General features: G+C 49.7%; 1 protein-coding gene across 2 annotated transcripts; it reads right to left on the bottom strand.

Moving 5' to 3' along the window:
* Positions 1–327: 327 nt before the first annotated feature.
* ARHGEF37 (Rho guanine nucleotide exchange factor 37) lies at positions 328–25,671 on the bottom strand. Of its 2 annotated transcripts, XM_073355845.2 has the most exons (13): positions 25,393–25,671; positions 19,695–19,912; positions 18,447–18,570; positions 17,442–17,589; positions 14,905–15,104; positions 13,177–13,307; positions 12,304–12,408; positions 9,509–9,616; positions 8,325–8,654; positions 7,454–7,582; positions 5,098–5,293; positions 4,135–4,307; positions 328–3,175 (listed from the first exon to the last, which is right to left on the bottom strand). In XM_073355845.2, the coding sequence occupies exons 2-13, from the start codon at positions 19,896–19,898 to the stop codon at positions 2,942–2,944; spliced, it is 2,082 nt and encodes a 693-aa protein (XP_073211946.2). In that variant the 5' UTR covers positions 19,899–19,912; positions 25,393–25,671; the 3' UTR covers positions 328–2,941. The 2 variants fall into 2 exon arrangements, with proteins under 2 accessions (XP_073211946.2, XP_073211945.2); XM_073355844.2 differs by lacking the exon at positions 25,393–25,671 and having other exon boundaries at positions 19,695–19,961.
* Positions 25,672–26,402: the final 731 nt, after the last annotated feature.

Genomic DNA, 26,402 nt, shown 5'->3' with positions numbered 1-26,402 from the left:
GTGATGATAATGTACGAACAGTCTGAAACATCCCCATCAGTACAGCTGTGCTGCCCTCCAGCTCAAGAATCCCAGGCAATTGAGTCCTGTCATGGCGACGTGGAGGTGATGTGTCGGGGGTGTCTGTGCCATGTTAGCACTGCCATTGCCCACATGCACGCCCTACCCACTGCTGGAGTGCAAAGAATGATGGTTCCCCCTTCACCCACAGTAACTATCACTTAGCAGCTCAGTAGTATTTCCCCCCCCCCCCCAAGTACAGTGCATGAGTGAAGCATTTGGTAGCTTATCCCCAAGTACCAAGAAAGTTTGTTGTATGTATGTAGCTTTATGTATCTAGGACATGTCAGAATAATATTCAGTATTAAATAGTATTAGTAGTCATTGTTAGCTTTTCTTCAGAACATCTCAAAGGAGGTCATTTGAGCAAACTGAGACAAGGGGAGGGGAAGTGACTTGCCCAAGGTCACCCATTAGGGCAGTGGCAGAGGTGGGAATGGAACCAAGATCTCCTGAGTTCCATTCCAGCATTCTATGCACTAGGCCACACTGCTAATTTGAATGTTCTTTTAAAACATAGCAGCCATTGCCATGTCTTTTTTATTTAAAGTGGATTTAGTGTGAGTCAAAGGTGCTGGACTTTGAGCCCATGCGACTGAATGGGCAGCAAGGGCAGCAGCTGAGCAGACTTCCCCTAAGTCTCCAGGGCTCATTTGATCCTTGGCCTCTCTGCTCAGATGGCTAGTAAGAGCACCAGTCCTTGCCAGTTGTAATGGGTGCTTTCAGGATGTGGACATGTGTTTGCTAGTCATGTCCTCATGTCCCAGATACATTTCAAAGAGGCCACCAAACAGCTGTCCGTTTCAGTCTGGAGGTCTCCCTTCGTCAGGGGAGGTCAACATTGGATCTCCTTTAGATTCCGGCTGGGTTCTTTCTCCCTGCTGAATGGAACATTCTTCTCAATATTATTAACTCCAGTGAATCACAGCAAAGGGGCACAACATGCACCCACAGCCCTTCCTGGCTTCTAATAAAGCACAGAATCATAGAGCTGGAAGGGACCTTGAGAGGTCATCTAGTCCAGTCCTCTGCACTCAAGGCAGGACTAAGTATTATCAAAAACATCCCTGACAGATGTTTGTCTAACCTGCTCTTAAAAAAATCTCCAATGATGGGGATTCCACAACCTCTCTAGGCAATTTATTCCAGTGCTTAACCACCCTGACAGTTAAGGAGTTCTTCCTAATGCCCAACCTAAGCCACCCTTGCTGCAATTTAAGCCCATTGCTTCTTGTCCTATCCTCAGAGGTTAAGGAGAACAATTTTTCTCCTACCTCCTTGTAACAACTTTTACGTACTTGGAAACTATTATCCTGTCCCCTCTCAGTCTTCTCTTCTCTAGCCTAAACAAACCCAATTTTTTCAATCTTTCCTCATAGGTCATGTTTTCTAGACCTTTAATCATTCTTGTTGCTCTTCTCTGGACTTTCTCCAATTTATCCACATCTTTCCTGAAATGTGGCAGCAGAGCTGGACACAGTACTCCAGTTGAGGCCTAATTAGCGCGGAGTAGAGCGGAAGAATTACTTCTCGTGTCTTGCTTACAACACTCCTGCTAATACATCCCTGAATGATGTTTGCTTTTTTTGCAACAGTGTTACACTGTTGACTCATATTTAGCTTGTGGCCCACTATGACCCCCAGATCACTTTCCACTGCACTCCTTCCTAGGCAGTCATCTCCCATTTTGTATGCGTGCAACTGATTGTTCCTTCCTAAGTGGAGTACTTTGCATTTGTCCTTATTGAATTTCATCCTATTAACTTCAGACCATTTCTCCAGTTTGTCCAAATCATTTTGAATTATAATCCTACCCTCCAAAGCACTTGCAACCCCTTGCAATCCCAGCTTGGTATCGTCTGCAAACTTTATGAGTGCACTCTCTGTGCCATTATCTAAATCACTGATGAAGATATTGAACAGAACCAGACCCAGAACTGATCCCTGCGGGACCCCACTCGTCATGTCCTTCCAGCATGACTGTGAACCACTCATAACTACGCTCTGGGAACCATTTTCCAACTAGTTATGCGCCTACCTTATAGTAGCTCTATTTAGGTTGTAGTTCCCTGGTTTGTTTATGAGCAGATCATGCAAGACAGTATCACAAGCCTTATTAAAGTCAAGATATACCACATCTACTGCTCATCCCCATCTAAAAGGCTTCCGATGCATCCGATGAAGTGAGCTGTAGCTCACGAAAGCTCATGCTCAAATAAATTGGTTAGTCTCTAAGGTGCCACAAGTACTCCTTTTCTATTTGCGAAGACAGACTAACAGGGCTATTACTCTGAAATCTAAAAGGCTTGTTACCCTGTCAAAGAAAGCTATTAGGTTGGTTTGACACAATTTGTTCTTGACAAATCCATGCTGGCTGTTACTTATCAGCTTATTAGCTTCTAGGTGTTTGCAAATTGATTGCTTAATTATTTGCTCCATTATCTTTCCAGGTACTGAAGTTAAGCTCACTGGTCTGTAATTCGCTGGGTTGTCCTTATGTCCCTTTTTATAGATTGGCACCATATTTGCCCTTTTCCAGTCCTCTGGAATCTCTCCCATCTTCCATGACTTTTCAAAGAGAATTGCTAATGGCTCAGATGTTGCAGACACAAACACACCCTCACACCTTCATGCCCTCCTCCATGACAACACAAAAGGCACCCTCAGACTAACACACACACACACACTTTCCCGCACACAAAGTTCCCTGTGCAAAATTCTATGTCAGTAGTTTTTGTCCTTCCCGTTCTCAGTCCAGTGGGGCCTCTTCATTTCTTTGCCAGCTCATTCTCCAGCTTTACTCACTGCATGTGCCAAGCCTCTTTGGGGAGAGGGGTGGGTAGGGGAGTGAATCACTCATTCCTTAACATTGTTTCTGCAACTATGTTTGCTGAGTTGGTAGAGACCAAGCAGGCAAGCTCCAACCCCCCAGCTCCTGGGTGGGGACCATCATCAGGTAACTGGAAGGTACGTAGCCCCGCTGTCCATTGACTTCCACCAGGCTCCACTCCTTGCTTCCCTTCTTATCGTGAGGTTCCAGCACCGTCAGCAGCTGCCCTGCCTGCAGACTGACCTCATGGGGGCTCCTGGCTGTGAATGCATAACCCGCAACCACCTGGAAAAGGCAAGGAGATGGTACAGAAAACCCTCATTGGAAAGGTTTCAGAGGAACAGCCGTGTTAGTCTGTATTCGCAAAAAGAAAAGGAGTACTTGTGGCACCTTAGAGACTAACCAATTTATTTGAGCATGAGCTTTCGTGAGCTACAGCTCACTTCATCAGATGTAGTGAGCTGTAGCTCACGAAAGCTCATGCTCAAATAAATTGGTTAGTCTCTAAGGTGCCACAAGTACTCCTTTTCTTTTTTCCTCATTGGAAAGAAGATCCAAAGGGGAGCAGGACATGGGGGCTAAAGTGAAGATGAATGGAAGAATCCTACTCATTTAGGCCTTATCAATTCAGAGAGGTGTGCATGGGTGTGGATTTTCAGAAGCACTGGCTACCTGTTTGTTTTTGAGAGGAATTCAAGGAGTTAATTACTGTCATTTAAGCCATGACTGCCCTGGGCCGCACTCTCTGAGTGATGAGACCGTCAGAGTTAAATGTTGCACCCAGGATTTACAAAGGGACAGTGTAATGTTACAAGCCAAAAGGACATTTACAGTGGTCTGTGCAGAGGGTTAATCAAACCTCATCTTTTCTGAGCATCTTCTGATCATTGCAGGGGTCAGGGAGGCCTTTTCCTCTAGCTAGAACATTGTACAGTAGTCAATTGCACATGGAGGAAGTCCCTTTCTTCTGCACTGGTTAGGCACTGGTTAATGTTAGAGAGGAAATACCAAACTGGATGGGCCACGGATCCAGTCTGTGCTGTCCGTTCACAGCTTCCCTAGAAGTGGTTACAGACATGGCCGAGTATACACATGCGCATGTTGTGAGTTTGGCTGTAAGTGCTTCCCCCACTCCTGTGCTGTATATGTGTGCAGGTACTGGATGTGCCCAGGGCAGCTATACGCACAGAGGTGGGTGTAATGACTGAACAAACGTAGGTGCCTGCAGGTGTCTCTACACCCACCTGGAAAGCCGGAGGGGTGATGAGGACCTGTGGCCTGGGTGTTTCGGGTAAGGTGTAAGAGTGTCGTCTTCTCTCAGCTCCAGCGTCCGGGGCCAGCATCTGCATCCTGGGCTTTTGACTTTGGACCAGATGATATGGTTGGAGTTTTCCAGCCAGGACATAGCCTCGGTGACCTGTAAGACACACAGACTCAGTCAGGCTGGGCACCAGTTACCTGTTCTTCTTTTGTGGATGGATTCAAGCATAGGGGAAGAAGGAAGGGATGACTCTGGCAACACCCTGGCATAGTGCAAGGCTGCACAGCTCTGCTGCTGCACCTCTCTGCTATCTGGCTGACTGGCCCCACTGTGAAGCACCACAAAGGGATTCTGAGATCTTGCTGAGCACAGGGGACCAGGCTGCGGCACATCACTAATGCTCCCTGGGGAATCAATGTGGCAAAACCTGAGCACTATGTGTAATGGCCTGTGGCTACAGACATATTAGAACTGGGCAAAAATGGGGGTGGATCTGGGTTTGGCAAAACCAGGGGAGGGTCACATCTAGCTCCTGTTTCATCCAATTCCAGGAAGTTCAGGCTGGTTGAGATAAATGGTTCTGCTTCAGGCCTATCTCCAAAATACACACTTGGAACAGAATTCACAACCTTCTGTTCTCTCAGTGCATCGAGCTCTGTCCTGTGAGTTCCACCAGCAAAGCTCTGATGTATTCCACCCACAAGTGAGCAGTCAAGGAGAATGGATCTCAGTAAGGTTGCTCCAGAGAGAAAAGAGATACAGCCCTAGAGCCGAGCAGTCTCTGCTTCCCCAGAAATTCCCAGATGGAAGGCTCCCTTGGGACAGTTCACCAACCCAGAGCACTTTACTTTGTCAGAACATAGTTCTCCCTTCTGTTTTTTACGCTGGCTTGAGGAACCTTTAGTGTCAGGGAAAAAGAGAAGGTTCCTGTAGTCCTTGCAAGTACCTCCAGCATCCACTAGCCATCTGTTAGTGTTGCCTTTGGTGTCCATTTCGTGCAGGAGAGCCACTATCTGTCCCCTCTGCAGGGTCAGGTCCAGATCTTTGCTGCCACTGATGTTGCTTGTCAGCTGGTAGAGCTTGTCCGGGCCATGTTTGTTGACAAGTGAAAGGACCCTGCGCTCCTCAGCAGGGCTAAGAGACTAATGGGGAGTAAGACACAGGGAGAACGGAGTCAGAAAATGTTCCCTACTATGAGATCTTACCCTCAGAGTGTGTTTACTTTCTGGATTACTGGGGGTTATGTCATGACCAGTGTCAGCCAGGGTAGGGACTCCAGTCAGTTGCAGTAAAACATCTGATCAGCTTCAGGGTATGAAGCTGGGTCTCCAGAGCTAAGGGATCCACCTAGGCCATTGTAACCTGATGTGGAGGATTCCATGGCTCACCACAATTACCAGCCAACCATTGTCAAGGAGTCAAAACCAGTAGCATGGCTGCTGCAAAGTCCTCGGCATCGGCATTGCCATTGGCTGTCCCTAACCTCACTTGCTTCCCAATGGGATGTTCTCCTTCATTTGTGAAATACTGAGAATCTATGATCTTCCAGAAAACACCATCCTGGCTACTGTGGATGTAGAAGCCCTCTACACCAACATTCCACACAAAGATAGACTACAAGCTGTCAGGAACATTGTCCCCAATAATGTCACGGCAAACCTGGTGGCTGAACTTTGTGACTTTGTCCTCACCCATAACTATTTCACATTTGGGGACAATGTATACCTTCAAGTCAGCGGCACTCCTATGGGTACCCACATGGCCCCATAGTATGCCAACACTTTTATGTCTGACTTAGAGCAACACTTCCTCAGCTCTTGTCCCCTAACGCCCCTACTCTACTTGCGCTACATTGATGACATCTTCATCATCTGGACCCATGGAAAAGAAGCGCTTGAGGAATTCCACCATGATTTCAACAATTTCCATCCCACCACCAACCTCAGCCTGGACCACTCCACATAAGAGATCCACTTCCTGGACACTACAGTGCTAATAAGCAATGGTCACATAAACACCACCCTATGCCGGAAACCTACTGACCGCTATACTCACTCACATGCCTTCAGCTTTCATCCACACCACATCACACGATCCATTGTCTACAGCCAAGCTCTAAGATACAACTGCATTTGCTCCAATCTGTCAGACAGAGACAAACACCTACAAGATCTCTATCAAGCGTTCTTACAACTACAGTACCCACCTGCTGAAGTGAAGAAACAGACTGACAGAGCCAGAAGAGTACCCAGAAGTCACCCACAACAGGACAGGACCAACAAAGAAAGTAATAGAAAGCCACTAACCGTCACCCTCAGCCCCCAACTAAAACCTCTCCAGCGCATCATCAAGGATCGAGAACCTACCCTGAAGGACGACCCATCACTCTCATAGATCTTGGGAGACAGGCCAGACCTCGCTCACAGACAGCCCCCCAACCTGAAGCAAATACTCACCAGCAACCACACACCACACAACAAAAACACTAACCCAGGAACCTGTCCTTGCAACAAAGCCCGTTGCCAGCTCTGTCCACATATCTATTCAAGGGACACCATCATAGGACCTCATCTCATCAGCTACACCATCAGAGGCTCGTTCACCTGCACATCTACCAATGTGATATATGCCATCATGTGCCAGCAATGCCCCTCTGCCATGTACATTGGCCAAACTGGACAGTCTCTACGCAAAAGAATAAATGGACACAAATCAGACGTCAAGAATTATGACATTCAAAAACCAGTCAGAGAACACTTCAACCTCCTTCAACCACTCAATTACAGACCTAAGAGTCGCAATTCTTCAACAAAAAAACTTCAAAAACAGACTCCAATGAGAAACTGCAGAACTGGAATTAATTTGCAAACTGGACACTATTAAATTAGGCTTGAATAAAGACTGGGAGCGGATGAGTAATTATACAAATTAAAAACTATTTCCCCATGCTAATTTTTCCCCTACTGTTACTCACACCTTCTTGTCAACTAATGGGTTTGAAATGGGCCATCCTGATTATCACTATAAAAGTTTTTTTTCCCTGCTGGGATAATAGCCCACCTTAATTGATTAGTCTCGTTAGAGTTGGTATGGCAACCCCATTTTTTCATGTTCTCTGTGTATATATATCTTCCTACTGTATTTTCCACTGCATGCATCTGATGAAGTGGGTTTTTAGCCCACGAAAGCTTATGCCCAAATAAATTTGTTAGTCTCTAAGGTGCCACAAGTACTCCTCATTCTTTTTCCTGTCTTCTCAGCCATCTGATGGGAGGAGGTGCCTGGCTCCTCCCTGCTCCTACCTGTACCACAGGGCTCGGCATGACCGTCTCAAATTTCTGGCAGAAGGAGTTAAGCTGAGCACCAGACTGGCTTAAAGTGTCCTTCACCATCTTCCAGAAAGTAGGTAGAGGGATGTGGCTATGCGGTAGCTGTAGAAAGACACACTGGAATTAGAGATCGCAAGGGAGAAGGGCTGTGCAGACAGAAATCCATGGGAAGGGTCTCAGGAAGAGGAGAAACAGAAGGAAAGGGAATCAGAAACCCAAAGAGAACAAGAGTTTCTACATTTCAAGAAACCGGAACAATCTCTCAAGTCCCCCTCATCAACACAAGATGCTCCTGTCTGACTTTGAATCATAGCTCCTCCCCATGTGTTCAATGGTCAGTGATACTGTCAGGACTTAGAGGAGGGCACCTAGGAGATCAAGAATATTCTGGCTTGATCAGGCTATCTCCTCAGGGCAGGAACTCTCGTCTTGTTCTGCATCTGTACAGCACCTAGTGCAGTGGGGTCCAGGTCTACAACGGGGACCCTCGGCACTAGCACAATTCAAATATTAATAGTAACCCTCAGCCACCATGGGGAACTCCCCAAGAGGGGGTAGGGCCACCCGTAGCAGTCTAGGAGAAGCCACTCCAGCCCACCCAAAGAAGAAGGGAAATAGACACGTGCAAATAAAAGTGCAGCCTGCAGGGAGAGCTCGGTGCATCTGCCTGTGGAGAGTCAGGGTGGGAGGAAAGCAGCCTGCTGCTACCCAGGCAGAAACCTCTCCTGGTGCTCCCCCCAACCCCGTGCCTGTGGGTCTTAGTGGTGTGTGGCTGTCAGCTGAGGCCAGGCACAAGAGCTTCTAGCTCATGCTAGCTCAGTACGCACCCATGGGTCTCCGTTACCTGGGCCAGCTCTATTTCAGCCTCTTGGAGCACCTGCTTTGCCAAGTCCCTCTGAAGGGCCACAAGTGAGCGCAGTATCTGCCCCAGCCACTGCATGGCCACCTGGTTGAAGGTGGGGAGCTCGGACACCAGTAGGGTGTTGATGGCAAGGTAGGTGTTCATGGTGGCCTCCTCATCGTAGGTCACGTTGCCCATCTCACACTTCTTCTCCTCGATCTCCTCATAGTCCAGCAGCTTGTCCAGGCGCTTCCTGATCAGCTGCTGCGGTCCCTTCAGAGTCTCTGACAGGCTGCAGAGTGGCTGGTAGACCAGCCGGTCCAGCTGACTCCTCTGTTGGAGAGAACCCAGAAGCACCCCAGTGAAATCCTGATGTCCCCAGATCTGCTAGCCGTGCAGCACAGTGCTCCAGCCTGAACATCAGAAACAGCATGGGGGACCCTTGAACTCCAGGCTCTCCAGGCCTGTCACAGAGGAGAGCATTAGCGCCCAACTCTCCTGCGTGGCTGGCAGCCATGAGAGAAGGGAATTGTCATGTCTGCAGAGAGCAACTTCTGGCTCCTACTGACTTGACGTAAGGGAAGCTTCCACTGGGCTCACCAAGGAGGCCTTCTGCCGACAGACCCCAGGAAGCTCCCATTATGATCCCACCAGACTCCACACATGGTTTGTATCTTCTCAGGCACCTCTCCACCGGTAGCCAGACACAACAGGCATCCTTCCCTGGATGTTTATTCGGACACTAAGAGCCACCCACCCACCTCATTCTGAGCCAGTGAAACTGCAGCAGTGAGCAGCGTGGGGCACAAGACAGAGAGCAGACTTCAGAGGATGTTGAGTCCCCAGGCGATAAGCAGCCATCGTGGAATGAAACAGGCAGGGTGCTAGAGGGGTGGGGGAACATATAGTTGAGTGAGGTGCCCAAGTTCTGACTGCAGGGAGGAGTCAGAGAACCCCTAGAAGTGGTGGGAGGGCTGGGGCTGAGGCACATGATGGAGCTCCCTATGGAGTACCGTTCAGGAGGCAAGTCAAATAGCCAGTGTAATTGCCTTTCCCACAGTCCTCTCTTCTGATGCAGTCCTGCCCTCACTGCCTGCTGTAAGCTAATGAGAACAGCCCTGGGGTGGGACCTGCAGGGCCAGCGCTAGGCTCCCTGCCCACATAGATGTGGGTGAGGTGGCACTCACAAACTCCGGGAAGATGGTGCGACAGAGCGTTCCCGTCAGGCGGCGATACTGCTGAGCAGCTCCTTCCATTTCCAGCTCGCACTCCTGTGGTTTGGAAAGGAGGAAGACCTGGGAGAGGGGGGGGGGGGGGGGAAAGGGGCTGAGAACCCTAGAATTGTCCATGTGTGTTAAAACCTGGGAGATGCCCAGGGCAATGTCAGCCTTCCCTGAAGGCAGGCTCAGAATGGGACCTACTCCTTTTCCTACAGCCCTCTGTAAACTCCAGGCACTTATTATCTCTTCCACCCAAAGCTCCTGTCCTCTTTTCTTTGAGAATAAAAACTACAGCAGCTGTCCTGCATTCTACAGTATCCAACCAGTGCACTCAGGCTGATTCTCCCAAGCTACCTAAAATAACAAACCAATGGTTTCAGCCTGGTATTTCCAAGTTATCCTAAAATACCAAAGCAGTGTTTGTAGACCAGTGTTCCAAGCAGCTCTCTGGTAGCAAACCAGTTTGTGCATGCAATGCTCAGGAATGACCCCCAGGTCAGGGTGCACAAACCACGTGGCAAGAGCCACCCTACAGTAACAAACAGGTGCCCGCAGCCCAGTGACCACAAGAAACCCTGCAGAAACCCAAACCTCCACTTGGTTTGAGATCTTGTTGTCAAGTTTCCAGGGCTGCTGCACTCTCCCCTGGAGCAGTATGATTGGGGCTGCTTTCGTACTCCCTGGCATGTAGTGTTTGGAGCTCAGGCAGCGTGGCTAACATGAACACTCATGCTGCACAGAGGACTTAGCTGACACTCTCTGCCAGGGAGGCCGTGACTGGGGGACTCATGCAAAGGGAGAGGAGCTGGCAAAACAGATGTCCCAGGTCTCCTAGAGGGACAGCCTGAGCTCCTAGAGGCTTTGGTTCGACCTTTCCTCTCATGGGCAGCATCTCTGTCAGTGCAGTGGCCCACTGCTGCCCTTCAACGGCAGCATTCAGTCCAGAGGGGAGAATCCAACCCATAATGCTCTGGCCCAGAGATGGGAGCACCACCCACTCAGCCATAAGGATCCCTGCCTGAGGGCAGCTGCTGAGGGGCCGAACTCCCTGCTCTCACAGCTGGATGGGTTTTCTTCCTCTTCAGAGGAATAGTCACCAGGCCACTCAAGAGGGGCTTCCATGTGCCGTTCCCACCAGCCTGGGCTGCCTTGGAGTACTGGCAGAAGGTGCTTTCTTGGCTCAGACTGAGCTAATGACTCTTCTGTCCCAGGTGCACTCCTGCTCTCCCCCACCCTCCACCAGAGGAGGAGGAGGTCGTGTCCCAGGGAATGCAGCTCCCTTTTCAGGCCCTCATTGCTACTGAAAAGGTGGGAACCAGAAGCAGCGAAGATGATGGGGGGAGGTATCTTTGGCCCCTCCACCACTGAGGTGGCTGTTGTGTCTGAGACCTCTGAGCCGCACTGGGGTCTGGGTTTTTTATAAATAGTGATTTGGCCGTCTGCTGGTGGCTGAGGGACGGCATGTGCAGATGAATAAGGAGGATCAGACTGGAGGGATTAAGGAGCTGCCAACCTGCCAAATGGTGCATTAGGAGATCAGGTCATTTCTGTGCGGGAGATCACATCATCTCAAGCTTTTATTAATATTTACCAGAGGATTTCCCTCAGGCAGGGATGGGACACACTCCTTTCCTCAGGCACTTCTAAAGGCTGCGTCTGATCACAGCCCTGCCCAGCCAGACCACTGAGTTTATTGTCCTGGGTGCTCAGCCCTATTCCCTGACTCCTGGTGCCGTGGTGTGAAAACGGTAGCGATGGTAAAGACCTTTCAGGGCATCCAGCTCAGCACCCTGGGGCCAAGGCAGGATTGTTCTCCAGGGCTTTTTCCAGGCTAGTTTCAAAAGTCCCACAGGATGGGGCTTCCACCATTTCCTTGGGAGACTATTCTGCACACTAGCATGGCACTGGCATCCCAGAATATGTTTCCTTTCCTTAATTTCATCCCATTCCTCCCAGTTCCAGCCCCAAAGAATTCCTGAGTTTCATGGGGCTTTAAGCCCTTCCTGTATTTATAAAGGGCTATTCGGCCCCTTCTCCTCCTCTCTTAGCCTAGCCTGTTTAGCACTTCTCATTGCTCTTTACGAGTCCATCCCTCCAGCCCGCTGGGCCTTTTGGATGCTCTTCTCGGAGCGCCCTGCAGTTTGTCAGGATCTACCTGGCAACACTGCATCTAGAGACGAAGGCAGGCCACCATACCCAGGCCATCTCCCACAGAGAGATGCCACCTGGTGGGAAGGCTGAGAAGCAAGCAAATCGGGTCTTCAAAGGAGGAAAGCCAGGGCACTAGCTCACTGTGTCACCCTGTGTCCTTGTTCCCAATGTGTCAGCCTTAGTGTTGGAAAGAGTCCTTCTCATGCAGCATGGGGATTTCAGAGCCTGAATAACCCTGGGACCTTTTATAGCACCGTGTGTCTTCTAAACATGGTGCAGTTATTATTTTATTTATTCCTCACATGGGGTGAACTTCACCTCTGGGCAGAGAATCAGTACAAGGCCCAGGCATTGTTTCAATCGCAGCTCAGTCTGGGGACTTAAGCAATGCACAGACCATACATGACCCCTCTGCACCTTCTGTGAGCCCTCTGCACAGGGGTGGATTTCACCCATCAGAAATACGGCCCCAATTCTGCCAGGTGCCGAGCACCCTCAGCTCTCATTGGTTTCAGGTGGAGTTGAAGGTGCTTGAGCCATCCACAGGAGCTTGCCCAGGATGCCTCTGTAGGTCTCTCACCCCCAGGTATTATGGGATGAGTGGGCTTTACCTGTAAATTGTTCAGGTAAGAGGTTACGTTCTCCTTCAGCTCAGTCACACCAGACGCCAGGAATTGAAACTTTTCCTCCAGACGGTCAAATTCTTTGTCCTCTGTCTGAAAGTCAATGGGAAGAAGATATACTGTGGGCTCCTGGACAGGAAATTGGTCCATTGACTAGTCTGAACAGGCACAGTGCTCCTGCTGTCTTGTGGAATGGACTGGATTGCAACACCAAATGGATTGGAATATAGACAGTTCTTGGTGGACACAGAGGGTGAAATTCTGGGAGCTTTGCCAATGGCTTCAACAGGCCCAGAACTTTGCCCAGAATGTACTTGCCTGGTGGTAGGGATGCATGCAGGATAGAGGTTGGGCATAGAAAGGCCTTCAGTGGACTTGGGAGAACGCACTAGCCACAGCCTGCAGGAAGGGTCCACCCCACTGGATTTGTTTCCCTTCCTAAACCTTTAGGAGCTGAGCAAGCTGCCTCTACAATGCTCCAAGACTTTGCTCACCAGGGGATCAAGAGAGTGAATTTGATACTTGAACTCAGATCACTAGGCCAGGCTTTAAATTTAGGATAAATGACCACAGGTAGGTCACATGAGGACTTAAGTATCTCACATGATATCAGCATGGATCACATGACCTCAGTGTTGATAAGACCTCAGTGTGGCTCACCCATGTTTCACACATCACATTTGCAGATACACGTGATGGCCAGTGTTAAGCCACAGAAAGGCCACCTGTGAAAAACAGGTGCTTTCAGGAAGCGGCACCCATCTCCTGCTGCCCTTGATTGAACTGTTTTCCTCCTACCTATGTCACTAGCATATACACATTGTATTGTTACTAGGAGCCGGATGTGAGCAGGAGCCTCACCTTGGGCACAATGCCCGCTTCATGCATGAAGAGCCGGCTCAACCGCATGGTCTTCTTGGCAATGGAGTGCTTGTTGAGCCGGCCAAGGCGCTCCCGCAGCGTCAGCTGCTCGACCTTGCTGTATTTGGTTGCTGCCTCAGGACAGAAGGGGAGGAAGATAAACAGGTGAGGGATCAAGGAACCTCCGAGCCTGGGTTCCTCCGGGGGATCACATCTCATTCAGTTCTTTGGGGCCCAAATGCAGAGCACTGACCCCTCATAAAGGGAAGAGAGTATAACTGAAGCTGTAAATGACCTACCTGCTTACTTCATTATATTCCTTCCTGTAGTTCTCCCCTGGACACTCTTACCCTCCTCCTTGCCTCCTATAGTTTGACACACACTTCTCATTTGAATTAGACTAGAAGCTCTCCAGCCAGGGGCTGTCTCTTGCTAAGTGTGCAGTTGTGTTTGTGCAGCTAGCACAATGGGGCCCTGGTCCCTGCAGGTGCTACTGGGATACAAAGAATAATAAGAAATAAGGTAGGAATAGTCATAAGAATAGTAAAACACAAAGAAAGGATTGTAGGAAATGTAACATGACTAATCAGACTGATTAGTGGAAAGAGAAAGACAACTCAAACCATTAACAGAGTAGAATATTCAGACATGAAAGGCCAATGTGGTTTCATGTGTGCAAACCACTATGGGTATGCAGTGTTTCCTCTAATTTTTTAGGTCCATGTGCGGAATTAATTTTGTTATGTGCACGAATATAGAGGTGATGTCTGGGAGGGGCTCAGGGCTGGGGCAGAGGGTTGAGGTCCAGGGGTGTGTATGATGGCTCTGGCTGGGGGTGCGGGCTCTGGGATGGGGCCAGATACAGAGGGTTCAGGGTGAAGGAGGGGGATCAGGGCAGGGCAGAGGGTTGGGGTGTGTGTGGGGGTGATGGTTCTGGCTCGGGGTGTAGGCTCTGGCCTGAAGGAGGGGCTCCTCTCCCTCGGCCATGGCAAGTCTGGGGTAGGTCCGTGCTGGGGCCGGGGAGAGATGTGCCTCCCCCCGCTGCAGCAGGTCCATGCTGGGGCTGGTGGGGAGGGGCGCCTCTCCCCGCCGCAGCTCTGAACCCCTGCGTCGGGCTTAATAGGCAGCTGCACGGCCACGCAGCTTAGAGGGAACTTAAGGTATGACTCAGTGCTGGCACAAGTGACCGGCTGGAGAAATGTGTGTGTCGCTAGGTACCACTGCAATGTATCAAGGTGAATTGCTTGGTTGAATACAAATAATTTAGAAAAAGAAATCAGAAAGTATTTTAAAAGCCTGTTTTTATTTGGTACCATTGGGGAGGGTTGTTTCCTCTTTTTTTTCTCAGCTCTGAGAGGGACAACAGATTGGTCAGTTTCATGATTGTTTTTAGTCAGTTTCACTTCAGGGATCCCCTACACAGGGCAGTTTGTTTTGCAATGAGTAGTATTAGCATAGTAATAATATTACTCTAGTACCTGGAGGGCATAACTGAGATCAGGACCCCACTGTGCTAGATGCTGCTAGAGACTGTCCGTGTTGGAAGTGTTTACAATCAAGACAAACAGAGGGTGGGAGAAAGGAAGAGTTCTTCCACTGCAGGTTAAAGCCAGACTAAAAACTGTTTTCAATGGAATAACAATGAGTCAAGACGTTTCAGTTTGATCTTGGGTTTTACAGACCCTCCGTCATTCTGACAAGGCCTTTAACATGCCAGTTCCTCCTCACCTACTTCCTTGCGCCTCTTGTACTCATTGATGTTGGCATTAATCTCAAGCATGGCGCTGGCTGCGCTCTGCAGGGCAGCGTAGGCTTTGTCCCTGGCTGACATGTTCTCCAGGATCTTCTGCAGCAGCAGTGGGTACTTGGTGATCCTCTGCACTGGCATCACCAGGAAGAAGCTCAGGTCTGAGGCACCCGTGTGTGGCCTGCATGAGAAGCGAATGGGGAGGATTAGGGTCTTGAGTACAGCTGAACTCGGGCAAGGCTTTAAGCCCTTCCTTCCTGTCCACAGTTGGGTGAGAGACCCCTCAGCTTTCAGATGTACCCAGTCATGAGGGTGGAGGCAAGGGGGGGCAAATGGGCATCAGACACCTGTGATGTAATGAGGGTGATCACCTTCAAAGAAACTCCGTTTCACAATAAGGTCCCAGGCTAATTGCATCCACCCCCTGAATCCATGTGACCTGTGTAGCAGCCCTCCCTCCCACCCCCAAAGGACACCACAGTGGGGAGGATCCTCTGTGCACATCACAGATGGGCAGTACCGTTGCTCCCATTTTCTCTTCAAATTCATGGCCAGTTCCCCAGCTGCTGAAAATCAGTTTCTCTGTAGCTACAATGACTGCAGTGGAGGTTTGCTGATTTACACTAGCTGAGGACCTGGCCTCCTGTGCTGGGGAGCTCACTGTCAGGTGCTCAGGGATTTCCAGGCCATGAAGCCCTGATCTCAGCCTTCCAAAGGGAAGCAGGCAACGCCCATGAACCGTCATCCCTCAGAGCTGTGCTAAGCCACTGCGATGACTGTCTCTGCCAGCACCAGTCAGGGAGTGACCCGAAGGACACTGCCAGCCGCGGACGGATTTCCTTGCTTCATTACACAGTGCCCCGTTTGTTTAGTGAACAGGTCCTAGGATTGATTCTTGTCTTGGGGACAGAGAGAGGGAAAGGGAGACAAAGACAGTGACTAGTTGCCTTTAGCAGAGAATGAGTGCTGCAGGCTGACCAGCCTTCCTCCCAGCAGCGTGGCAGGCACCATTCACTAGAGATTTTGTGACAAGATCCATGGAGGCACAGCATAAGAAACCCCAGCAACTGCTTCCCCTCCTATCAGTGCTCCACCTAATAGGGCGACTAGGGCAGCGAGAGTGTCAGCAGCAAGCCCATGTCAGCTCTTGCCCCAGGTCATGCTGAGGACATCTCACAATCCACTGGCAGGCCCCTTTCCGCCTGTGGGTGATGTTTTCCCCACTTGCTGGCTGGGGGATGGGAGGAGGCACAAACTGCAGATGCTCTCTCAGTTATCAGCCTTGCCTATTGTCCAGCTTTGGAAGGATGAGCCAAGGGTCCAAGACAGGGACCAAGGTCCAAGGCAAATGCAGCACAAAGCAAGGCCTAGCATTTCTGATCCTTCCCTGTCAACAGATTAACACCCCCCCGTCCGTCACGTGTGTTGGGGACAGCAGTGATATTCTCGGAATGCTGGTGGGGCCCCCTCCACACACCTCCAATTATTCCTTCTCCCGTTCCCATTCCAACGTCCTTTTCTGTCCAGTAGGACTAGATGGGTCTCCCTTCAGAGCTTGTTAAGGTGGTTTCTCAGTTGGCCCAAGGGGGGTGATATTGAGGGAGGATGGATCTGCCACCAGGAGCTGAGCACATGGTCAGACACAGGGGTTGAGGCACTGAGAATGCAGTCAGGGTCCCCCACCCCTTAAGGCAGTGCAGGGCCATAGGGCTGCCCCCCAAACCTCATTTCATCCTCTTCAGTCCCTAGGCACGTTCCCTGCTGACACGGCCCCTGACCCCACTTTTGTTCAGAAGGTGAATTATTGGGGTGTGAGGGCAGCCTCTCCCCGTGACCCCAGATTGGAAGGAGATTTCACTCTCCAAATTGGAACACCATGGCCGAGCAGACAGATACCCCAGAGGAGAAAGGAAAATCCAGCCTCTGCTGAGGCTGGTCTCTCATCTCTAAAGAAGACTGTGACCACCTGCACCAGAATGAGGGGGAAGGGGAATGGTGCTATCAGGACAACACTTCGGTTCCTGGGTCACAGCTTCCCATGGGAGCATCAGTAGCTGTCTGGGGTGGCTGTGAGCGATCGCCATTCCTCATCTCCGATCTCCTGCTGAAGCAGAATTACTCAGTCCCTTGCAAATGAGTCTTCCCCATACCTTGGGAATGTCCATAAACCACAGGCCAGTCCTCACAGTGCTTCCTACAAAGCACCATGGCAACTGGACCAGAGGATTCTGGGACACAGAGATGCATAATTTTGCCAGAGGGCTGAAGGAGGTTGCAGTGTAAAGATGGTTACCAACCCCTGTTTCAGGGTGCATGATCCAGCCAGCTGACTGAGGACATGTGCCCCCAGCAGCAGCTTCTCTGGTCAGGAGGACAGGGACATCCAGCTAGTCCAGCCAGCTGTGTAAACTGAATGTGCTTCCAAGGCATGCCCAGTCCATCCTGGATAAAGAGTGCCATTCAGGCCAAAGCATAGTTAGCTTCACCAAGAGAGCTGGGGAACAGATACAGCACTTACACCATCGTATTCAGGGTCTCCACAATCTGCTGCTGCAACCTCGGGTCCTTCTTGTAACTCTCCACCAGCAGAAGGGCTTGCTCATAGCAGGCACAGTAAACCTTATAGATGCTCTCCATCTCCTCTTTGAACTCCTGGAACAAGGCACCTGGGCAGCAAAGTTACCAGACAGAGTCACGCTGGGGAGCCAGCCCCATTCCCCAGGGAGGGGCGTCCTCAGCGCACACAGTGCCAGCACTATCATTAGCCTTCTGGCCAGCAGGTCAAAGAGAGACCAAGGACTGAATGGATATGGCAGCGAGGCACCCTTGAGGGAGATACCTCCAAGCTGCGGCTGAGGAACACTGGCAGGGGACAGTGTGGAGGAAGACTTTGAAGGCTAGTGCAGAGATTGAGGTCTCCACTCTCCCCACTAGATGAGTAAGAGACGTTCAAAGTCACAGGAGGCTCCTCTCCACCCTGCTGGAAACTGGGGAACAGGGAACATGAGGAGATGGAGAGCAAACAAGACCAGGCCTTGCCCCAGCCAAATGTAGCCCAGCAATGGGCAACACTGCCCCTCAGGCACCCTATCCTAACCTGACTCTGTTGTGCCCCAACCCTTCCATGGGCAGGTCCGATCCCGTGCCTCATGCAGCATGTATCCTGCAGGGTTAGGCTGTCAGTGATTATTTCACTAGCTCTGTGCAATCTGCTGAGATTAACACACAAGACCCAACAATTCCTCACCCTCAGGCTCTGGATTCCTGGGAGAAGCAGGACATGAGTACAACTCAGGCTGCCCTGGATTGCTGCCCATGGGCATGAGGCTGGCTGGGTCTGCCAGATCCGCAGACAGCTTTGCCACGGTAAATGTTTGGATATCAAGAGTGCCGAGGAAGACAAGGGTGACGGCTGTTAAGGTGAAGCAAGCCCCTTTTCCCCTGCTGCTGCCAGGCATCAGCGGTATCAGTTCAGCGTCAGCCTGGCACACAGAGCCTTGCTCGCTGCCACCTTCACACTTACTGATCAGAAGCAGCTGCTCAGGCTCCTGGTTCACTGTTGCTTCCAGCCCTTTCAGGAAACGTTTGGAGACACAGAGGACGTCATCTATGTTAGAGAAAAGCCCTTCCAGGTCTATGTCAGGCAGCTGAAAGGCACAAGGAAGCCACAAGCAATCAGAATGAATTCAGTCCCACACTAGACACCAGCCTCCGGGCAGCAGCATGTGCATCCTTCAAGCCGTCCTCAGAAGTTGCACATGGAGCTGGCTGGAAAACAATTCCACTTCACAAAACATTTAGAGGTATTGAAATGTGGTAACATTCCACCTTTGGAGGCTCTGGGGATGGGGAGGCCCAGGCCCGCCCACATCTAAAGCTGCCCCGCCCCCAGCCAAAGGGGAGGAGCCTCTGCACCCAGGTGTCAAAAGATTAGGGGGGACAACAAATGAAAGAAAAAAAAACAAAAAAACCATTTCAATGGAGAATGTAAATGAGACCTCTGGAAGTTTAACAGAGTGAGACACTCTGGCTCTCTATAGCCTGGCCTGATAGAAACCAGGGACTTGAACCTGGGTCTCCTACATCCTAGACCAGCATCCTAAACACTCCCATAGAATCAGAGTCAGTCTTTCATATTTTCTTTCCTTCCCACCCACCACGCACTGAAAAAAAGATTCTAGTGTCAATGAAATGGCATTTGTCAAGGGAAACGTTTTGTTTAGAATATTTTGACCAGCTCCAGCTGCATGCACAGGTTTCCACATCTAGTTGTACCCCTGCAGAAGTTCAGAGCTAGGCATTCAAACTGCACTGCATGTCCTCAGTTCAATTGTGCAAATGCACTTTGCGTGCCCCACTCTGGATGTTTGTGCATTTAAAAGCAGACATGAAAATCTCAATGGGTAAGAAGGTGCAAGTTCAGTGGCTATTTTTGAAGATCTGTCGCCTCATGTCACAGGTAATTCTATGGGGCAAAACTCCTCCAGGGTAACGGTCACTCTTTGAGGAGCTGGTGGAGGGTTCTGCCTCCGTGAATTTAAGAAGCTTCACTTTTGGGCTTGGATGTCAATCTTCCAGGACTGGTTAGACCCCTCCCCACCTTCTCTCCTGTGGAAGAGGCTGGTTAAAAGAGCCCTTCCATTGTACAGTGGAACAGGCTTGGCTCATACCAAGGGGAAACACAGTAGCTCCCATTTCAATCCAACACCAACAGAACATTCCCCACGTTGTGACTGACATCTCCATTGGGAGATTTTAGTCTAGCTCTCACCTGCTTTTGCCGTAGGTGGACCCGAATGTCACACACACACAGCTCAATGGTGTGGACATAACTGGCCTCGGTCTTGATCAGCTCTTCCACTGCCAGTCTTTGGTTCTGCTCTGCTCTGTCAAGGCATATCACCTCTTCATATATGGGGCACTCAGCTCCTGGTGTCTCCTTAGCAGACGGCTCATCTGAGCTGGAGCTCGCCATGTCAGCAGCAGGCTCTGAGAGAGGCAGAGAGCTCAGTTTAGAGCAATTCTGCAATTGACTCATCTCAGCAGCTTTATGCAGGACTATAATAAAGGCAGATGTTTTGATTCAGTGTTACTGAGTCACCTTTTGCCACTAGGTCTCCATTTTTCATCCAGCCAAAACTGGTAGCAACCCAAAGTCATTATCACTCAATGGCTGTTTTGTGGCCCATGGGCAATAAATGTGGGGATCTCAGTCAGTGCTGTCTCAGTCCAGTGAAGAGATATTGATGCTCAGGCGTTGGCACGATAACAATAACCGATTACAATTCAGGGATTAAAAAAGTTACACTTTAGGGTTTGGCTTTGCAGCAAGAACAGGAGAAAACTGAAAAACATTATTCCAGCCCCACATAGTGAGTGCAGGACGGAGAAATAAAACAGGCTTGAGAGTAAGCTGTACATAGCCATAAAGTGCTGATTTCACTGACCCCAAGGGTTGGATTTTCAATTAGGTTAGACACAAAATATGCCGGAAGGTATTCACCAGATTTATGGGCACAATTACCGTGGCTGCATGCATGGATTGGGTAGATGCACCTTCAAACAGATAATTAGCTGCATGTGCAGGCATAGTTATCTGACCTGCATGTGCAGTTGCAGTAGATGTGTGTGAAAAAATTAGATTTTCAATTGCAAATGAGCACCTAAGCTGCCTGAAAACCTGGGCCCAGAAATCCAAAGTACAGGGACCTCGGGCTATTCCATTCAATGAGTGTTAGATAATGGTGCTTCTTTTACTCTTTGCTTCTTTTCTGCATGTTCCTTTTGGACTGGGATTCTTTGTACGGTTTCCAACTTCACTTTAACTCTAACCATTTGAAATACTGCCTGCAGCTCAAGAGCTTTACTCAAAGTCCAGGGGGAGTCTTGCCATTTAGAAATGGGCAGATTTTTTGGTTTGCTGACAATTCTGAAAAATCAGGGGAAAATATGTTTTGGGTTAAATGGAAAACTAATTTTGAAAAAAATTTCAGCAAATCTAAAAGTTGCGGGGTGCGGAGTTTTGGGCCAGCAAAACATTTACAGCATATTTTTTATTTTAATATTTTTAATGTTTCAAAATAAAATTAAAGGAAATTTCAAAATGAAAAATCTTGTTGAATTGAAAAATCAAGGTGTTTCATTTAGACACTTTTGAAACTTTTTTGATTTTTCCTGAATTATTTGTTTTAAGTTTTATTCTGACCAAAACAATTCAGGGAATTTGACATGAATTTGTGAAATGTTCAGTGTCACAGAATTAACATTTTTTGCCCAAAAATTTTCAGTCAAAAAATCCCTCCCAGCTCTATTTCCATTGACTTGGGATCAGGCTCTCAGACAGGCATGTGTAGTAGGGGGAGTGAGTTTAAAAAAAGCTAAACTTTCATTTGTTATAGATATTAGAAGGAGGAGGAGCGTTATCAGGAACTTGCACTCCTTTCACATTAGAATGTGCCTATCTGAGTTCCTCCCTGCCTGCAGAGAACAGGAATAAATGGAGTTAACTCACATAGTTTCCATCCTGGATTCTGTATGTTGCTCATTTTGAACTAAAGGGGGGAAGACACAGCACTGGAACTGGCAAAGCAATATACTCAAAATCACTACAGGGCGGGAAGCCTGGAATGGGATAAACAGCTCCAATCTGCGTCAGCTCCAATCTACAGCTTAGCTTCACGAAAATACCTAAGGCTTCTGAAGCAATAATTAAAGCACTGGCCCCAAAGGGAGAGATGCGTGCTAGGTGATGCAAAATAGGAGGCTGAAGTGAAAAATTAGGGCCGGGTGCAGATGTGCTGGCAGGAGAAGAGAGGTGCAGTGGAAACTGAAATGTAATGCTCTTATTGGGTGTGCTCTCAAACCACCCAACCGATAGTAGCTCCAAAGCGAAATTATTTAGATAGTTTGTTGCCACTTAAAATCCCACTCAATTGCTTTAAAAGAATTCTGCCTTTGCTCAAAGCCTGTATTTGGAAGGGAAAAGACCAGGAGTTAAACTTGAATGATTACTAGCGCCACACTCTTTTCATCCCACCAGTTTTCAAGGGCGCATTTTATCTTGTGTATCTCACTGGTGTCTCAGGTTTCAGAGTAACAGCCGTGTTCGTCTGTATTCGCAAAAAGAAAAAGGAGTACTTGTGGCACCTTAGAGACTAAGCAATTTATTCGAGCATGAGCTTTCGTGAGCTACAGCTCACTTCATCGGATGCATACTGGTGTCTCAGGCATGCTCCCTAAGGTTTGGGTGCAGTTTGTTGCTTGAGCTCATCTGTCTAACCAGGTTTCAACATCTTTCCCCTTGCCAGTCTCTCCCTGCCGCACAGCTGCCACAGGAATAGAAACACCAGAGGAAACAGGTTCACCGATGCCCCAAGCTCCCACAGGGACCCCAGGCGATTAACCTGCCTGATTCTAATAAGCTGATCCCTGCTCGGGGCTCCAAAGGAACGTGAAACCAGCCCCTCCTGCTCCAAGGTCCTCACCAGCCTGCTCAGGGGCTGAATTACCACCTCACCCTAAATATGATGATCCCTAAAACTGAACTGGTCCAGGGGTGAGCAGGGCTGCTGGAACAATTTGTATAGTGGGGGTGCTGAGAGCCATTGAACCAGAGTGTAAACCCTCTATATAATGAAAACCACTTAGAGCCAGGGAGCACTGCAGCATCCCCCGCACCCCTAGTTCCAGCACCTATGGGGGGGGGCGGGAGAGGAGTATCCTGCTTTGGGGTGCAATATACTAGTGGGTGTTTGGTCCCATGTTAGCCTCACTCATAGTCATCGCTCGCTGCTCTTCTCTGATCTGCCTGCCCCACCCTCACACCCAGATAAATAATTTAACCTCCTGAGCTTGTTTTATTCCTGCTTCTGCTACTGACTCACTGTGTGACCTCAGGTGAGTCACTCTGCCACACTGTGACTCAGTTTCCCCATCAATAAAATGAAGATAATACTACTAATCCCCCTTTATAAAGAGCTTTGAGATCTTGGGGTGCAAATATCATCCTCATCTCAATTATTAATCACCCTTTGTGGACTACGGGCACATAAACACACCCTCCTGTGCATCCCCCTGGAAGGGCAGCCTGGAAAATGCTAGAGGTTTAAGGATTAAGCTAGCACAACACAGAGCTTTCTCCATCCGTAGCTTTGAGACAGTATTTCTATGTGGCAGCCTCCCCCACGAAAGTCCAGCTCTCAGAAAAGCCCTCTGGTGTGCGCTCTCCAACAAATGGGAGATGTTTGGTTGTCCAGTCCTGCTGCGGACTGGCTTACCTCTCTCCTCTGCTCCCCCAGAGCCCATCAGTCAGCAGTGATGCTAACATCTATGCTCTTCTTGCCCGGAGGTACTGATCAAAAGAGAGGTTCTACAGACACTGGACTAGAATTCTGAGCTGGTTTACAGCCTACTCATGGGATTGCACTGCCTCACTCTCTGTAGCACCTAGTGTTTCAGATGTTTCCACAACTCTTATGAGTGGCAGAGTTTCAGTAGGGAACGGCCCATCTATATCTGTCTGTATGTGCTACTTTAGGAGAAGGTAGCCGCCCCACACTTAACCGACATGGCCAGTTTTGCAGCACTATACTTCTGGGATTTTCTTTCATGACGATTGAGAGCCCTTGCACATGTTCTCATTCACACCAGTGTCCAATCACAGAAGCATCTGCCAGACTCAGCCAGTGCCAGGCAAGCTCCAGGGATAACATCGGCATATCACACGTGGGTCGATACCACCGGAATATCATTACCCTCAGGGAGGGCAGTGTCTGTGGCAGGAGGAACATTGTGATATTCGACCCTGTGGCCATGCCCTGGAGTGATTTACTGCTACTATATTCTATGGGTGAATCTCACTCCAGTGCATGGTGGTAGAATTTTCACCCGGAGCGGTAGCTGCCATACCTGACCTCCCAACTACCTGGCTCTCCAGCACTCTGCAAGCTTGGAGCTGTCTCCATCCGCCCATACACCCTTACTCTTCTTCCTACCCTGCCTTAATTACACTTCTCCCACAGAGTCTCCCAGCTCTGAGACTCAGATTCCTGCACCACCTCAGGCTGCTGTCATCACCTGTGCATCAGACAAGTCTGAACTGTCTCTCGCTGGAAGCTTCCTTCAGCAGAGACTGACGCTGCTTGTATGTCTGGAAAGCACTTAGCACAGGGTCCCAGAATTTTACCATAGCAGCTCACCCAGTCCATCCCCCTGCCAATGAAGAGCTGTGCCCTGCCACACCCTTTCAGTGCCTTCTCCAGTGTTCTCTTACAAACTCCAAGAGATGGCAATCCCAGTCACTCCAAGCAGGGGACTCTGGGAGGAATCCATGTCACTGAGTGCATTGTCACTGCTCAGCAAACCATAATGATCCCAACAGTACCCACATAAGCACCCGCACTATAACCTATTAAGGCCCCTCCCTGGAATCATTCAAAAGTGACTGGACAACTCCCTAAACAATATTCCATTGGGATCTGTCCTGCCAGCCACAATGCCTCTCCTCTGGACATCTTTCATTTCCAGAGGTCCCAGTTCTGCATGTTGCTGTCCGGGGGGAAATGCAGCCTGCAGGAGGGATTGATTAGCTCAGCTCATTCTTGCTAGGACTTCTTTCAGATCTGTGGAAACTCCCTCCCCGAACTTAAACACGAAAACCTGCTTCTAGGGCCCCAGCCAAAAACGAGGGAAAGAAGTGAAATTGTGACTCGAACACAGTACCCTGCAGCTTCTTAATCTAGGAAGGGGGCAGAATGAATGGATCAGGTGAGAAATATTTCTAACTGGGCTACAAAAGCCTGACTGACAGCTGCCAATCAATGGTCTGAGTGAGAATGCCTTTAAAAATCACAGCTTTGTCTCGGGAATAAACCGGAGTGTGTAGCTTTGACACGCCTCTTGCCTCTCACCAGAGCCTGTCCTTGTTTAGTCTCATGGGCAGCCAGCCCACCTAGTGGTTAAAGCAGGAGACTGAGAGTCAAGAGACATTTCCAGCTCCACCACTGACCAGCTGTTTGACTTTGGGCAAGTCACTTCACTGCTCTGTGCCTCAGTTTCCCGATCTGTCAAGTGGGGATAACACATTATTGAGCCACCTGCACGGCGCTTTGGTGAAAGCTGCTGCAGAAACTCAAAGCGTTATCATTGCTGCTGGTATGACTCAGCGGTGGTGACACAGATTGTCTGGCTCTAAACCAGAGACTCCAGCCCTCCTCTCAGGTGCCTGCATTCCTCCCTCTCCCATAGGCACCAGCTCTTGTGCCGGAAGGAGACAGGCAGGCCTTGGAAGGTACATAATCTCCAACTTGGATACGCAACCCTCCTGCGCAGGAGACAGCAGCTGCTGAGCAGAGGCCAGATCCTCCGCACTCTGCTAACGCACCACACACGTTTTCAGGGCCTCACCACCTGTCTGCACATAACTCCAGTGGCAGCAAAGCAAGGGTCATTTCAGAGTTTGTCATTCTTACCTGCCCGTGAGTCAGGAATTGGCCTCTGGGAGCTTCACCTGGCGCAGGCTGTGGCGGCTGCTGCTGCTTAGGCTGCCTCTGTGGAAATTAATGATAAACTGGCTGTGTGCTGCACGGGCAGGAGGGACCAGCCCACTCAGCTGTGTGCGCATGTTGCTGAGCAGGGCCCAGCTCCTCTCGGTCACTGTCATGCTCTCCCCAAGCTGTTGGCAACAGTGACAGGGACAGAGAGAGAGAGTCCCCTTGAGAGTCAGATCAGCTGAGCCAGCTACGTTCTCCCTGCGCAGGCAGACACAGCCATGGCAGAAAAGGCTCTGGCAGCCAGCCAGCCAGCTGGGCAGATTGCTGGATGAAAGCAGGTTGCTTACTGCCTGGAAAGCCAACCAAACCTGATAGGGAGATGGGGAGTGGAAATAACACAGGCAGAACTGCTGGGTCAGGGAATGGGAAATGGACTGGGCAAAATATTATGGGGTACAAAAATTAGCTGACCCCCAAAGGCAATTGCCAAGCTTTGGCCCAATGCAGCCTCTTTGTGGCTCTGCCAGTTCATAGGACTGTCACTGTCTCTCGCTCTTTCTCTAATGCTGTGCCCATCACTGTGGTATCTTTATAGCTCACAACACGATCTATCATTTAGTGCTCACCTCACCTCCGATTGTTGATTTGTTGAGCATCAACTCTGTGCCCTTTGGTGTTGTGACAGACCAACCCTCTGTCACTCCAGCTCCAATTAAGGGAGGTGAATTGGAGCTGGGTAGACCACCTGCTGCTGCCTCATCAGGCTGGGGCTGGATAAGAGCCCCAGGGGAAGAAGCCGGGGGGGGGGGAGGGGAGCTGCAATAGAGGAAAGGCAGTGAGGGGAAGCAGAGAGAGATCGCTTGCCCCCTCTCTCCTGCCGGTGGACTGCAAGAAGGGGATTACTTGTCTGGTGGAAAGGTGGTGGGGTAAATAAAAGCTCCAGGTGGGCACTGCACCTAAAGGTCTCTGTGTGACTTTCTCAGCCCAGC

This window comes from Lepidochelys kempii, chromosome 8, assembly GCF_965140285.1.
Source record: "Lepidochelys kempii isolate rLepKem1 chromosome 8, rLepKem1.hap1, whole genome shotgun sequence".
In the NCBI taxonomy this organism is placed as follows: domain Eukaryota; kingdom Metazoa; phylum Chordata; order Testudines; family Cheloniidae; genus Lepidochelys; species Lepidochelys kempii.
Note: the sequence above shows the minus strand (reverse complement) of the source record. Positions and strands in the feature narration are given on the sequence as shown.